The sequence below is a fragment of the Cupressus sempervirens genome, chromosome 3 (genome assembly GCF_028749045.1).
Source record: "Cupressus sempervirens isolate cs-2001-9-10 chromosome 3, ASM2874904v1, whole genome shotgun sequence".
Classification (NCBI taxonomy): domain Eukaryota; kingdom Viridiplantae; phylum Streptophyta; class Pinopsida; order Cupressales; family Cupressaceae; genus Cupressus; species Cupressus sempervirens.
Genome location: NC_143120.1, coordinates 1,069,157,092 through 1,069,174,512, shown reverse-complemented (window position 1 = coordinate 1,069,174,512; position 17,421 = coordinate 1,069,157,092). Strand labels below are relative to the sequence as shown.

General features: G+C 36.5%; 1 protein-coding gene across 2 annotated transcripts in view; it reads right to left on the bottom strand.

Annotated features, from left to right (window-relative positions):
• Positions 1–17,421, bottom strand: part of LOC149570445 (transcription regulator NOT2/NOT3/NOT5 family protein) — a 111,699-nt gene that overhangs the window by 60,530 nt on the left and 33,748 nt on the right. For both annotated transcript variants that reach the window (XM_089823093.1, XM_089823094.1), the window contains exons 5-9: positions 15,568–15,657; positions 14,891–15,037; positions 14,600–14,716; positions 3,355–3,441; positions 1,603–2,367 (exon numbers count right to left, since the gene is read on the bottom strand). In XM_089823093.1, coding sequence (XP_089679219.1) covers positions 1,603–2,367; positions 3,355–3,441; positions 14,600–14,716; positions 14,891–15,037; positions 15,568–15,657 — 1,206 coding nt within the window. The remainder of the gene's footprint in view (positions 1–1,602; positions 2,368–3,354; positions 3,442–14,599; positions 14,717–14,890; positions 15,038–15,567; positions 15,658–17,421) is intronic.

The window sequence follows — 17,421 nt, the reverse complement described above, 5'->3', positions numbered from 1 at the left end:
ATGTCTTTGTGTACATTGTGAGGGGTGACAACTTCCAAATGATTATCACTTGTATCTGTAGAAGTTATTGAAAGGTGACGATCTTAATTTTCTATTATGATGGATATCTTATGATGTCTAAGTAGATCATGATAGACTATTTCTTGCATGGTAGATTAGGTTCCCTAAACAGACCATGAATGTTCCTATGGTAAGCATCATTGAGGATACGTGCAAATACCTTATTAACATTTTTTGAATACTTGGCAAATGTCATGCGGCTTGATGTTCAAGAGGCCATTATCTAAGGTTCTTGGTGAATATCTTGCAACTTGACTTTCAAGAGGCCATTGCTTGGAGTACTTGGTGATTATCATGCGACTTGATATTCTGAGGCCGCTACTCCTAATATCATGAGATGATATCTTATCGTATCTTTTGATCAAAGATATTCTTAAACATGTCATCCTTCATATTACCCTGAGGTAATATCAAATTTGTGTGTTTATCCTCCCAAGCTGAGAGGGAGTGTTATTGTTTTTGGTAGCTTCAATCAAATAATCCTGCAAGTCTAAACTATTGAAGATATTAATTATTAATATATATATAAATATATACATAATTAATATCATGTGAGATATAACAAATATATATATATATATATATATATATAGAGAGAGAGAGAGAGAGATTAATATAATAATGATTCATGGAAATTAATTTTATATAAATATATATATATATATATATATATATAACTATTAAATTATAATTGTCTATTAATTAGATAATCAATTCATAGACATGTTCCATAGAAGGACATGTCTCTTCTTGGCTCTTTCACAACATAAATACAAGAGATCGCTGCCTTAGCAAAACACATACTTTTAACAGGCAGTGCTAATACATTTGCAGCGATCCCAAAGTTAACAACAAATGTACCAGTGGAAAAGGTTGGTTGTATAGCTTGAATACAATATATGGCCCAATAATGACCATTGACTTCAATAGATTACTGACAATATGTACATAAGGTAAGATAAGTTTATTAATGTCCAACAAGAGGCCACAATGGCCTAAGATATATGAGTTGATAAGTTAAAACAGTTAAGATTATCTCGGAGTAAACCAATTACAATTGTCACAATAGAAAAATGTTGGCTGTTACAACTTACATGCAATATCTGTTCATGTTTAAAAAAGTGAAAGCCCATTGTTATATGGCATATTATAATTGTGATTACATGCAGTATTTTAACTTTATGCCTAAAACCAACAGGCATAAGACTATCACCAGTAAATTAATAGCAACAGAATCAATCAACATAACTAATTTTCATATAACCTAACTTCTTCATTATTGAAATAAGTCACGCAGACAAAAAAGTAGCTAAATACTGACAACTATAATGTTGTGTGCACTGTACACAACAAAGCTTCTTTATAAGAAATTTTGAGCTATAGCATATGAACCTCAATATAATATGTCAAAAGATCTAAAGGATCCAATTTAAACCCTAAGATTAGATAGTTGAGCACAATTGTATGCAAATAAACCATGAGATTAGATAGTTTAGCACAATTATATTGCAAATAATATTTGCAATAAACATAAAATCTTACCATTTCTGTCTGACTTTGAAACGAGCTTGCACTAGGGGGCCTCCACTGGCCACCAGTTGAAGTACTAAACATTCTTGTACCTATCAGGCCACCCTCTGATACACTGTTTGAGTCGTTTGACATTGTGCCATCAGGAATCTTGGCAACTTGTTGCAGATATACTCTACTTTGTCCTGTCAAGGGGGATACAAGCTGTTGTGCAAGGCCACTGCTTCCAACCCTGTCATCTCCTGCAAGACCTGTTCTCTTTGCCACATCAGGAGCAATTACACTTCCTGAATGAGGAGTCCCACTTAAACTGAGTGGCACTAAAGTTGTAGTTGTAGTTCCAACTCCACTCACAACAGAACCCCGGCCTCCCCCCCTTGTTAATCCTACCTCTGATGTTATTCTACGGCTAGAGAAGGTACCACTATCATCTTCTTTTGCTGAAGAAACTAGACCAATAGGTGATGATGGAATAACAGTGGTTGTTTCTGCAACACTTCTATTTGACCCTGTTCCTGTAAGCAATGCAGAAGCACTTGCAGTACCCAAACCACGAGGGAGTGTACTGGTTCCTACAGTCAACACTGGATTCAATCCAACATTTTGCCCTGATGCAATTCCAGAAGAAGCTGCTGATGAAACTGATCCTCCTGCATTAGCAACTGTTGGGGGTGGTGGGGTTCGAGGCCTTACATCAGAAACACTTTCTTGGGAAGTTGTGTCGTCCGCTTGTTCTTGAGTAGTATTTCCCTGCTGAGAAACGGGACTGGGCAAACTCTGCAACAGGATGATTATCATTTAGCCATCAATTCAAAAACAAATCCCTACTGATAATATAATAAATGATAAAAATTACTGAACAATAACCTTTCAAAAGCTTCTGTTCTCTGTGTCTATATTTCATCACAAACTTCTTTTTTTTGTAAAGTTTTTGGGGGCTTAGTCTAAATTAGAATGCCAAGCTTCACAACTAACAGACAGAAAAAACAAGCTGAATCATGTATGTGCTTTGATCAAATCAATAATGAAACACAGAGCTACCCAAAACAAAACGTAAATACATACGAGCATTGTCATGTATATCTGACAACTATTACACATGCCTAGAGAGTTATTTAATTACGCATACGAGCACATGTCTACTATTTACAGACATTAAAAAAATGCTTTAAAACAAGAAAATAATAAAAATGGTGTATAGAAATCATGATGAAAAGCATCACATTTTGGCAAGCATAGAGCATTTATTATTATCAGATAAATGATTGTATGTAAAATTTATTGGGTTGTTTTAATGAAAACTAGAGCAGGTGGGCAATTGGATTAATACTCCAATATGATACCCAACATATATTACAAGCATTTAAGTAGATACTTTCAATAAAATGCCATTCCTTAGAGGGAAACATTAAAACTCTTTCAAAATTCAAAGGGAAAAAGGGCAACTAAGAAGGCATTTTCCAAGTGCCCAATGCACACAAGCTATTCAGTTGCACAAAGCAAGATTCCCCTAACAGAAGGAAAAGTTAATAGCGTTTTTGCAATAGAAGAAAACAAAACTTCCCCTACCACATTTGTATTTAATTTTCCATTATTAAAGAAAAGATTTCATGCTAAATCCACACAGAGGTAAAGGTAGAAAAGTTGTGGACATAAAATCATAGGCAGTTACTATGTGCTCTGATAACATCTTAATGTGCCTAAATTTGTGGTTTTGTGCACTACATATATATCGACACCTGGGACATAACAGCTATAACTTACAGTTCCTTGAGATGCAGAGCTGGTTAGAGAAACCTTCAAAGATGTACCATTCACCGTTGGAACAATTGTAGAAGCAGTAATCACAGCCTGCCAAAAAATTAGAAGAAAACCTCTCATCAACAAGGATATTGTAACCAAAACCATAAATTATGTTTTCAGTAACCTAATGTAGGAAGAAATATATAGATCCTTATATGCACAGTGAAAGGTCTGTGAAACAAATACCAATGACATTATTTACAAGAAACATATAAATTCAAGAGTGTGGCCTCTGAGTCAAAAATTCAATTAATGTCGCAAATTTCCATTATAATTAGAACCCCAAACCAACAACTTAAGGACACATGACCATTGTGGATTCATTGCAAAACTTAACTAGTGGAAAGGAAAACACCACAATCTTTTAATGTGTATAAAAGTACAAAATTATAGTCAGGAACAAAATATTTATTTTAAATGCGGACATATAACACATTATGAAAGCTCCAAAGTAAGGAAAAGCAGGACAAATTTTCAGCCGAAACACTTGTGTCAATGAGTCAAAAAAACAAGTACAACATGAACATGCCTGGACTGGAACCATGAGTACACAATGAAGGCAATTTTACATATGCCACCAATTTCAAGCAATCACAAGCAGCCCTTACTAAAACATCAATATTAAATGCCTTGCAGAACAGAAATCATAGAATGACAAAGCTATGGTAAAAATGAAATTCAAATTTCTATTCTAAAAATAGAAGCAATGCCCCATATAGAAAGTGAAAGCACAAATGGTGCAAAGCATTATAGAAAATAGAGGTTACATGGAGAGCAATGAAACATAAATTTAATGTAAATGTCACTACTTTCAACTTTCTGTAAGAACTGCTATGATATTCAAATATTACTACCTGCTACTTGATTAGGGAAAAATTACAAATGTAGACTAACATTGGTGTTCTATTAAAATTAGATAGTCGAAAAGACATTTCAATGTATTCAATATATATAATATTCAAAAAAACATTAACACTGACGTACATGTTTACATATGTTTCACAAAAATAAAATATTAGCATTCCATTATTTGATATTCATGTACCTGCGAACTTCACAGGCATCCCTTCACAGCAACCGGGATGTGACAGGGTGCGACCATCTGGCAGGTTATAAAAAATAAGCAAGATATATGTTCTTTTTACATTGTTGTTTTCTTTTAATTGGTTCCTAGGGAACCCTAAAAGGATGTGGGTCCCATATAGGTCCCTCTAAGCCTTCATAAGACCAATATACTTCATTTGGCATTCCCATTTGGCATTCATTTTTTTGCAATAGCTGAGAGCAAAGTGAGAAGAAGAGTTTGAAAGAGCTTTGAGAATGATTTTGCAAGAGATTGCAAGATTAAGAACAGCAAGAGAAGAAAAAAGATTCTATTTTGCAAGTGATTCATCAAGCACAAGGTAGGATTTTAACTATTTTCTTTGTTTTATTTTCAGATTTTCATTTTTGTAAAAAGCAAATCTAAACCTAAATGTTAAAATTTGAATGCATTGTTTGAGTTAAGATTGTTGTTGATAGTTTTTCGTAGTCTTGTTGTTGAAATTTGGAATGCATTATGTTAAATTTTTTGTTATTAAATTAGGCTGAAACTTGTTTCAATTTCTAAACTTGGCTGAAACACGTTAAAATTTATTTTTATTATTTTAAGGCACTAATTAGGCTGAAATCTATCATTTTGTGACATGTAGTGTTTAAATGGCCTCTAGTCAAAGTGGCGAAGACATGGAATTGCATGAGGAAGTCAAAGTAGAATTTTATCTGAGCATGAAAGTCAGGGAAGTGAGCATGAGAGTCAAGATAGTGAGCATGAAGCTGATCCAGAAGCCTAATCTGAACCTCCTTATGTTGCACCAGGAGCACCTTCTATTGATTACCCCTTTGAGATGTTGGCACAGTTTGTTAGGGGTCTTTATGATCCAAATTCCCCTCTAGTACAATTTGCAATCAGGGTTTCACTCTCTACAACTACAAATGGTGGCATAAAGAAATGGAAATGTAATTTTTGTGGAGTATAATGGTATGGCAGAATTACTACAGTTAATTCACACCTTCTCTTTTGGACTGGATATGGTATGAGTTCATGCAAATTCCTTGCAAATGCTGAAAATATGAAATATAGAATTGAAACAAACAAACTGTGGCGTATTCTCCATAATAGTGTGGTTCCAGTGCCTAAATCTTTGGCTAGTAAGCAACAGGTTCATGCTATTCAGTAGTTACATGGGCAGTGCGATACTTCTATGCAGATCTTGCATCAGAAGAGTAGGGACTTCATCAGATTCAGCTTCCATTTAGAGTTCAGAAGATAACAAGAAGGGGTAAAGGAAGGCAAGAAGTTCTACTGACACCACTGCTGATGTATTTAAAAAGCACGCAAAGGATTTATTAGATGATGCCACAAGTGAATTCTTCTTTGCCAATGGCATCACCTTTTAATGTAGCTCGATTTTCTTACTATAGGAACATGATGTCCATGGCGGTGAAGGATGGAGGGCCATCATTTGTGCCACCAGGTGAGCACAAATTGAGGACCACAATCTTGGAGCACAAATTGAGGACCACAATCTTGGATAGGCAGTATAACAAGGTCGGAGTTTTTATGGAGCAAATGAAGGCATGTCAGATAGAGTCAAGTTGCAGCATAATTATGGATGGTTGGACAAAGATTAGACAATGCCCACACATAAACATCATGGTCACATGGATTGAGGGCCAAATTGTCTAGGAGCAATAGATTGTTTAGGGCACCATAAAGATGTTGATTTTCAATTTCACATCCTTAGAGAGGCCATTGAAGAAGTTGGGCCACAAAATGGAGTCCAAGTAGTGACATATGCAACACGTGCACAAACGTTGTAGGGAAGCTTGTTGAGGCAGCCTATAGACATATTTGATGGACTCTATGTTGTGTGTGTGTCATGCACAATGCACTCAAGGACATGGGGAAAATTGACTAGATTAAACTAGTGGCTAATGATGCAAGAGAGGTATGGATGTTTATCTGCAATCACCACACTTCACATGCACTCTTTAGGGGATTCACGAAGGAGTTCCTGAAACTAGTTGAGACTAGATCTGCATCATATTACAAGTTGCAACAGCCACTACAACTCATGGATATGACACATGACTGGAATCAGTGGGCTGAGTCCAAAACAGAGCAGTGGAAGAGAATGAATGAGAACTGGAGAGAGATTAGGTTTAGATTGATACAATATACATACTCTTCATCATTTCTACAGTTTTGAGGTCATCAGAGATGGTGATGGGGATGCACCCACTTGTGGAGAGGTTTATAAGTGCATTGATTCCATGCTTGGCTAGATGCAAGTTGTGTGTGAGAGAGAACCCTCTCTAGCATTCTATATTAAGCACATTTGGCCTATCATTCACTACAAGTGGGAGGAGCTAAACACTCCTTTCCACATGGCTGCCTATGCTTTGAATCCTAAGTTGTACATTCCTAGGCCTGGTAGAGTTACACCACTTCCAAATGATAAGGTGAAGGTCGGGTTCTTGCAGTGCATTTGGGTAAGATGTTTGATGTTGAGAATGTTAATAAGATTTGCTCTAAGTTGATAGAATTTGCTACTCTTGCAGGTAATTGTTAGTTTAGTATTTGTTATTAAATTATTAATATTTACTATCTAGAGATTAGTAACTTTAGTTTTACTATTGGGTATGTTTATCAAACATGACATTATGGTACAACTTATTATCTTCCAAGATACTCAAATTTGGCAAAGATGGATATTAGAACTATAGAACAAAAGATCCCATATTGTAGTGGAAATGTCAGGAGTGCAAAGGTTACCACACTAACCACTAGATTCCTTTCTCAAGTTTGTAGTTTCTCATATTTAGAACCAATTGAAGCTTTTTAATTTTAATATTTATTATTTATTATTTTAGAAATTTAGAGTTTTAGCTTTTTTATTTTCTCACAAAAGCTTCATCCACTTTGTTAAGAGGAACAAACTTACCTCTAAGAGAGTGGAGAAGCTAGTTGTTGTACACGGTGTCTTGTTTATCAAAGTTCACAAGACACAAAGGTGCAAAGAAAGCTCAGCAACACGATGGGATGTAGAGCCAAAGGATCCATCTCAGATCAATGAGGACAAGGGTGCAGCAAAAGTTGATGTAGGGCTAGTTGGTATTCCTTTTGCAAACCTCAACCATGAGGCGTTTGCATCCAATAGTTCTAGTGATGAGAACTTCGGATTGGGGGATGATTAGAGACCTCTCATTCTTATATTACAATAATAGATAAGTCATTTATTATTAGTTAATGGTTATCTATTGTAAATATCTAATAAGCTTTAGTTTCCTTTTGTTTTTTGCTTTCTCTAGAATAGAATGTTTCTATTCTTTACAATCATTTCCTAACCAAACATCGCCTCTTTCTTTTGTATAAATTGACCTTTCGGTCACTGTTAATATCAAGCAAGTATTTTACCAATTACTTCTATAATATGGTATTAGAGCAAATACTTCAAATTTTTTCGAAAAATTTATAATTTCTATTGAAATTATTTGTTAAGATTTTTCAAAATTATTTCTGATCTTTCATAAAAAACCCGGCTAGGGTTTTTGTTTGGACAACAAATCATCAAGCTGAAAATCGCGAGCTAGGAAAGCCACAGGAAAAGAATTTCGTCCGCAACCTGTTTTCTCCACTCACGTTTTTTTTAACCTTGGCTCGTCTACAAATCGTGGTCTTTTTTTTACAAATCGTGGTCGATTTGTCTACACATCACGATTCCAAAGGGTCGTTTTCTTACTACAAATCACAGGCGAGTTGAAAAAGACCAGAGTCGCAGCATGATTTGTATTCAAGACACCCATGTGATTTTACAAAAAAACGACTCACAGCTCTGCGTTTTACAAGAAAACAACTGCTCCTGCCACATCTACCATTATTTGGAGGGAACCTACTGTTTTCAAGCATCATCTCAGTCTGTAATCATGCTCTGGAAAGCAGATCAGCAATTTTTTTCCAACAAACCACCATTCTTCTGCAAATCCAACCTTCTAAGCCGTCGGCTAGGGTTTTGCACGAAACCCTATATTTTGAGCTTGGAAATTATTTTTGCTTGCAAATTCTTGGTGGGTTTTTCGAGAGCTCAACTGAGTTGTCCTTTTTTTTGGGTGCCTCATTTTTCGTGCTTCAATTTTTTAGCCAATGGATCCAAAAAACGACAACATATTCCTTTTGGATTTTTCAAGCTCTCTTTTGGGTCACTCTCCGATTCTTCTTTGTCTTTCGTATTTTTGCCTCAAAGAACGTGCCTTCATAGATTTTCACAATTTTTCATTGAAAAACGTGCCATGGCATCTCTGACAAATTTTTTGCTCGAGCATAACTCCAAATTCAATGGTCAAAATTATGGCACCTGGAAGCAGCGGATCATCGCAATTTTTGAATATCAGAACACCGATCAACTTGTTGTGGGTGTTACTAAGCATCTGACTTCTCCGAGTCCTGATCAAGATACATGGGATCTGAATAATCGAGACACAGTGATGCTTCTCAAATTATCCGTGGCTAATGATCAGCTTTCTCAAATTCCATCTGATAAAACAACTGCCAAGATCTAGACACATCTCAAAGGTCTTCATGAGACTTCTAAGAAAAGCAGAGCATTCTTTCTAAAAAACACTTTATTTTCTATTGTCATCGATGAGCACACCTCGCTCCAGGCACACCTAAATCAAATTCAGGAAATCCGTGATCAGTTACTTGCCATCGGTCGCAAGATGGAGGAAGAGGATATTGTGGTTATCACTCTTCGAAGTTTACCGAAACCCTATAAGCATTTTATCGAGACTTTCAACACCACATCTACTGGTGTTGATTTAAAGTTCACTGATCTTTGCACACTGCTGCTTCAGCAAGATCAATAGAAAAATAGTTCGATAGCAACTCCACCTCCACCTCCACCGAGCAAGCCTTTGCTGCGAAATCCTTTCAGAAGGATAAAGGCAAGTTTCAACAACCATCTCAGTTGAAGTCTTTTGCTCCAGCATCAGATGGTTCTAGAAAGAAGAACATTCAATGCAACTACTGCCACAAGTTTGGACACACGAAGGTTGAATGTTGGAAACGCTTAGCTGCACAGTCCAAGCAATCAGGTTTGTAGCCCAAAGCAAACAGTGTTGAGCACACTGAGCAGGCAGAATCTGCCTTTTACGCCTTCATGGCTAAAAGACCTGCAGATCATGTGAAGTCATCTGCCTGGTACATTGATTCAAGTGTCTCTCGTCATTTCACTCGCAACAAAGACTTGTTTACTCACTACAAGCCTTATTCAAACTCTGTTATTTTTGGTGGTGGAGAAGAGTACATGGTTGTCGGTAAAGGCAGCATTCAGATTCAGTTTGTTGGAAGGAATCTCATATTCCTTGATGTGTACTACATTCCAGGGATGGAACTAAATTTACTCTCAATCAGTCAATTGCTATGACATTCTCCACACTTAGCAGTCACCTTCAGTTCACATCAGTGCACCATCACTAATTGAGCGACTAACTCTACTGCTGCAGTGGGTCTCGAGGATCATGGTTTTTTCAGACTTACTAATTCTGGTGATTCTCAAGACTTAGCTATGGTTGCTCGGCGATCTTCTGTCAGCACACTTTGGCATCAACGATATAGGCACTTAAATGTGCATTATCTCTCACAGCTTGCTCGGAATGAGCTTGTTCTTGGATTGCCAGAGATTCAGACTCAACACCTTGGAGTTTGTGACACATGCCAGGCTGGGAAGCAACATCGCACCCCTTTCACTAGTGGCGATTCTTGGCGAGCTTCTCAGGTACTTCAGCTTGTTCGTGCCAATATCTGTGGCCTTATGGCCACTCCTATTCTTGGGTATGGCCACTCCTTTTGTTCTTGGGTCCAAGTATTTCCTATTGTTTGTTGATGATTTCAGTAAAAAAATGTGGGTGCATTTCCTTAAAAAGAAATTAGATGCATTTCCTGTATTTCAGAAGTTCAAACCCTTAGTTGAAAAAGAGTTTGAGAAATCTATTATTACTCTTAGATCAGATAATGGGGGGAATTTTGTTCTAATGCTTTCTCCAGCTTCTTGGATACACATGGCATCAAATGCTAGTTAACCACACCTCACACGCCACAACAGAACAGTGTAGTTGAATGTTAGAACAAGACAATCACCAAGATGGCTCGTTCCATGCTCGAACACAGACATGTTCCGAAGCAATTTTGGGCAGACGCAGTCAACACTGTAGTTTATCTGTTGAACTGGTCACCCACAGTGGCAGTCAAAGGTAAAACTCTGAAAGAGGCCTGGTCAAGTCGCAAGCCCAGAATCAATCACCTGAAGGTTTTTGGCTCCCTTTCTTTTGTTTGGATTCCTGATGCGTCACGCACCAAGTTGGATGCCAAGAGTCAGAATCTCATGCTTGCTAGATATAGTAGTCTTCATAACACCTACTGCATGATCAATGTTGAGACATCTCGTCTCATCTACAATCATGATGTAGTCTTTGATGAGCAACGAGGATCTTTCATCCCTGTTTCTCCTATTCCTGATCCAACAAACCAGCCTATGATGGCTCATGATTTAGGAGTTCAGCTTCCATTAAGTCCACCTGATGAAAGGGCTCCAGTAGCTCCTGCAGTTCCAGTTATTTCAGTGATGCCTGTACAGACACCTCCGGCTTCTCCTATAGGATCAACTTGCTTTGTAGATGCTTTACCTAAGTTTGATCCAGATTCTTCTGATGAGGATCTTGCTGATCAAGCATCTCCTAGTACTAATGTTGATCATTCTCCTATCTGACCTAAGTGGTGGGCTAAGACACTTGCTGATCTTCGTGATGATGAGCTCATTGATGGGAGAACTGCTCAAAAAAATAGCAGAACTATAGATTCTGTTAACTTTGCTCTCATGGCCAACATTCACAGTGTTTGAACCTCAAACATATTCCGAGGCTAAAGGAATTCTAGAGTGGGAACAGGCCATGACATCTGAACACCAGAGCTTGCAGAAGAACAACACCTAAGTCCTTTTTGATCTTCCACCAAGGAAGATACCCATTGGCTGCAAATGGGTCTACAAAATCAAATACAAGTCGGATGGTACTTTGGATAAGTACAAAGCTCATTTAATGGCAAAGGGCTTTTCTCAACGTCAGGGCATTGATTATGAGGAGACCTTTGCTCCTACTGCAAAGATGAGCACCATCAGATTAGTCCTAGCCATAGCAACACAATTTGGCTGAAAGGTCCATCAGATGGACGTCAAGAGTGCTTTCTTGAATGGTATCTCGAATAAGAGGTCTACATGATGCAACCTCTTGGTTTCAAGATTGCTGGTAAAGACCATCAGGTTCTCACAATGGTAAATGCTCTCTATGGCTTGAAGCAAGCCCCTCGGGCAGGGTACATCAAGATTGATAAGTACCTCAGTGATCAAGGCTTCAAGAGGAGTTCTTCAGACTCAAATCTGAACATCAAGAGTACTGACAATGACATCATCCTTTTGGTTATTTATGTGGGTGATCTGATCATCACTGGCAGTTCAGCATCTTTGATTCAAGGAATCAAACAAAATTTATGCCAGTCTTTTGATATGACTGACCTTGGGCTTATGCATTATTGCCTAGTTGTTGAACTTTGGCAACAGTCTTCTGGTATATTCATCTCTCAGTCCAAATATGCCAAGGCCCTGTTAGACAAATTTCAAATGCAGGATTGCAAACCTGCAACTACACCTATGGAGAAAGGTCTCAAGTTATTAGCAAGGTCTAACTCTCCTTCCGTTGATGATACTACATACAGGCAACTAGTAGGCAACCTCATCTACCTCTCTGCTACTAGTCCTGATATTAGCTTCGCAGTCAGCTATATTTCACACTTTATGATAGCTCCTAAGGCTGATCATGGGATGGCAGCAAAGCGTGTGCTTCATTATGTGAAGGGCACTTCAGATTATGGACTTCTGTACTCTCAAAGTTCTAATCCTAAACTCAGTGGGTTCACAGAGTTAGATTGGGCAGGCTCTGTTGATGATAAAAAGTCAACACCTGGATATGTGTTCAGTTTGGCATCCAGTGTAATCACATGGACCAGTAAGAGGCAGCAAGCAGTTTCTCTCTCTTCTACAGAGGCCGAATACAGAGGGATTGTTAAGGCAGGATGTGAAGCTGTTTGGCTTTGTCGGATGCTTGGGGATATGCAGATTGCACTAGCAGAACCGACTACTCTATTTGTTAATAACGAAGGCATTATCAAGTTAGCGCGAAATCTAGTCTTCCATGAACGAACCAAACATGTGGATGTTCACTGTCATTACATACAACAGCTAGTTGAAGATGGGACTATAGATTTGCAATATGTTCCTACCACAAGTCAGACTGCAAACATTTTCAACAAGCCTCTTGGTCCTGATAAGTTTGTCAAATTCAATGGACAGCTTGGTGTGTTAGATAGATTAACCATTAAGGGAGGGTATTGCAATAATAGATAAGTCATCTATTATTAGTTAATGGTTATCTATTGTAAATATTTAATAAGCTTTAGTTTGCTTAAGTTTTTTGCTTTCTCTAGAATAGAATGTTTCTATTCTTTACAATGTTTCCGCTTTCTTTCTTTTGTATAAATTGACCTTTCGGTCTCTGTTAATATCAAGCAAGTATTTTACCAATTACATTCGTAACATCTTACACTTTGACATAATTTTAGGTTTTGACATTTTGTACTCATTGTGATATTGACCATGATTCAATATATATTGCTACTCTACTCATTGTAATCATGATCATCTTTATGATATATCATATTTCATATTTGAACAATGAATTTTGAAACTTTGATAGAAATTTCATATATGTATGTTTATGTTAGTAACTTAGCATGTTTAAAAAATTAAATATTACACTATGGAATGTTCAACAGTTCTTCGTGTTGCAATTTTGCTATGTTCAAGTATACTATATTTGGTGTGTTATAATGAAACATCTTTTCACAATTAGCATTTTAAGTTATATATGCATAGTTAAAGTTAAAGTCGATATATGCAGTCAAAGCTAATGACATATACATATGTGATAAGGGATGGGCCTCGGTGGGTACCATAAGGCATGGAAAGAGATGGATCTCTTCCCAAGTATTATAAGAATGGTTATACCAAGTAAAGGATATTCATAAGGCCTCAGGAGGAGAAAATCATAATGAGATGGTGACATAGCTTGAGGGGATAAGGCAACTAGTGCCCCAAGACATCCTCCCCAAAGAGCTTAGAGCCCAATTACAAGCTCTTCCTAAGGATTAGGCTCATCATAGAACAAGGCAAACTCAATACTGGAGAAAGGGAGTTGCTGCAGTAAATCAAGATGCGTTCTATCTTTTGAATAGTTCTTAGGATTTTAAGTTGAATATTATAATTAAACATCTTTAAATTTGATTAATTTATATATTGCAGTTCTCATCTCAAGTTGGAAATACTATTTCAGGACTAAATGAAGGCAAATCCCAAGTGGGTATATTACAGATCTATTCTCTGCTCGCCACCAATCCACTAGATTTATCCAAGATAAAAGAACAGGTGACATGTTTGCATGCCATTACAGGAGGGACAAGCTTTAAGGCAGCTTCGACCATGCATGTAACAGATTACTTTTCTGGTGGCGAACATCTTGAGGCACGCAAAGAATTCAAATGACAGGTTTGCATGGCACCTTTCAGGCATTTGGAGGCTCACATCCTAGCTCTGTTTGTCAAAGTTGGAAAAATGCAGAGCCATATATTGAAAAATGTAGGTAATTAGTAACTGGACCTAGGCATTGAAAAGATGAAAGGCACAACTAAAAGCATCTCTGCATCAAGAGGGCCACAAAAGCAGAACAGGCCAACAAGTATTAAATACATTATCAGGATGGCAGCATTGATAAAAAATGAAGATGAAACAGGCAGTTCAAAAGCTGTCACAACTAAAGTAGTATAACTTTATGATAAGTTTTATAGCTTTGCTTTCTTTATACTTTGTTATATGTATGTTTTTATAATTTTTCCCAGTCCCTTAATTCACAAATTAAAACAAAAACTGTTATCAGTATATAAATTGTATACGCTATCAACCAACAGAGTCTCTGATACATGGCACAAAAGCATCAACTAATGATCTCCATCATACTAATCTGCAATCATGATATACACAATATCATAAAGACTTTTTACCTTCTCTTTGAGAACAACTGAAGGAGGCACATTTAAAACTAAATCTTCTAATCCATCAACATCCAATGGCAATGAGTTGTATAGCTCATCTACATCTGCAAAGTCTTCAAAGTCATCCTTCACATACAACAAAAGAAATGCAAATGTTACTACATAGTAGAAACAATAAAAAAATAATCACTTGTGAATTGGAAGAGGTATATAAATCACATGGCAATCGCCTCAGAAAATAAGCTGACAAATTTGAAATGATATATTAATAAAAATTGTGGCATATAACGATGGAAATACCTGATTCCGTTCCACATAATCTTCCACAAAATCTCTCACATCATTTACTTGTTCAGGGCTCAATTCATCATTATCCAAAAGTCTTAAAATAAGCTCTAGCTTCATAATATGAGCCTTATGCCGTGTAATAGACTCCTCTAAATGTGTCTGCAAAAACAAGTAACATAAGAAAGTGTCCACCACAAATTCTATATTATACAGATTACAACTTCAAAAATGCATTAGTATGTAGCCTTGAAAACAGAGAGCAGAAAAACATATGCTGACTTTAATTATGTAGGAAATTAAACAGGACATCGATCCAAGATTTTCCAATATTTGAACAGAATGTGACTGATTTTTTCAAGACTCAACCTGGAAGAACATTATTTTTTATTTTTTCCATCACAAGACGAAGATGCAAGTTGCAACGTGAAGATTTATCTGAAAACTAATGCATTATCTCATCCTCAAAAAGCTGTGTGAGCCCACTTTGAGAATAAAAATGAATAAACTGATGAAGTCACAAAAGCTTTTTAAACCTTCCAGCATCTATAATATACTGACAAATATACATTCCCCCAACTTAAGGAAGCTCCGAGTTATTAATCTTGCTTAATCTTAGAAAAATAGCACCATCCAATATATCATTGCAAAAATTGAAAATTACTGAGATAGACAGACCAAGAGATTAGTACCAATCTTGCAGGTCGAGCCTTTCCCTTTTTCACTGAGAGACCCTCAATGTCAGCTTCAAAAACATCAATTTGTGATTCTAACTCGCTAACCTGTTATGAACCAAAAACAAGATTAATTCGAAGCATTATGAACAATTAATGCAGCAAGTTAAATTATGAGATGAAACTGAAAACCAAAAGTTAATGATACCATAATCAACTAGTTAAAAAACTTGGGATATATTAGGTATCAATTTCAATTTGAGCCTATTATATATACCAGAGGATACTAAAACAGAATTCAACAATACCTACAAATTATTTCTCATATAGATTCTCTGTAGCTAGCAGAAAAATTATGATCTTCAAAAAAAAATACTGTTATTACATATATGTAATCTATTTTATGGAAACTGACTATTTATATTAGTATAAAAGCTAAAATCAGGAAACAATAATATTAATTTCAATATTCCCTCAAAAGCAGTGAGCTAAATCAAATTACATTCCACTGACCTCTTAATTAAAGAAAGTCCGGAACAAACATAAACGCAGGCACTCACCAAATTGCTTCTGACATAGTAGATCTTTGTTGATAGTCTAGCAGCAGCACTTGATTGTTTGCTATCAATGACAAAGGGGGCAACTGTAAAACATAGCTATAGTCATTGATGTCAAAGGTGTATTGATTTTGGTGACCCTGATGGTAGTAGGATCATCCAGAAGCTACAGTATTGTTTCAATATCTGAGGAAGATAAATATAAAATGTCTAGACTATCACTTGATTGTTTGCTATCAATGACAAAGGGAGCAACTGTAAAGCATAGATATAGTCATTGATGTCAAAGGTGTATTGATTTTGGTGACCCTGATGGTAGTAGGATCATCCGGAAGCTACAGTATTGTTTCAATATCTGAGGAAGATAAATATAAAATGTCAAGGATGACCTGCATTTTAAGTTGCATTCCCGTTGATTGATAGGATTGCAAAATCTGTTAAAATATGTCTGAAAGTGTCCAGAACATTCCAGGTGCCTACTCTGGAATGTTCATGTTGTTACCCGGACAGTGAGCTTTCTACGCCAACCCTGCCTTACTCTACTCTTCAATGTTCAGGGATGATATCTTGCTGCTTGAATAGAGAATATCCCTACAGAAGATCTATCAATGTTTCTGAAAGAAAGATGTGGCAGAATACTATGGATACTTTACCAATTTGGTGAAGACCCATATTTGGGTTCCAGTATAATGTCTTACTGCTTGAATAGAGAATATACCTACAGAAGATCTATCTATGTTTCTGGAAGAAAGATATGGCAGAACACTATGGATACTTTACCAATTTCATGACAAACTGTGTTTGGGTTCCAGTATGATGCAGCAGGTGTCCTGTGGTATTATTGTGCAAAATCAAGTGTGGAAGTTCTTTGGGATCACATTGATCTCCACTAAGAGCTTTGTACCATGGTAACTGTTGTTCTATAAGGATTGCTGCAAATGTAGTTGCATTGCCTTTTAGGTATATGTTTTTCAAATGTAGTGACCTCTTAAATTTATAAAAGAATCATTCAAAAATAGACATATCCCTTAATGGGACACGTCTATTCATTAGCATAATGAAAATAATTATAGTTATTATAATATCTCTAAATAATATATATATAATCAACAATCCCTTTTAGCTAGGGAGGATAAACATATGACCATATATTACCTCAATGTAATATACAGATATTGGGAGTAATGGCCTCTTGAATGTCGACTCATTTGACATTCACCACGTACTCTTTGAGCAATGGCCTCCTAAATGTTAAGTTGCAAGATATTTACCAAGTATTGTGAGTAATGATCTCCTAAATGTCAACTCATCTGAT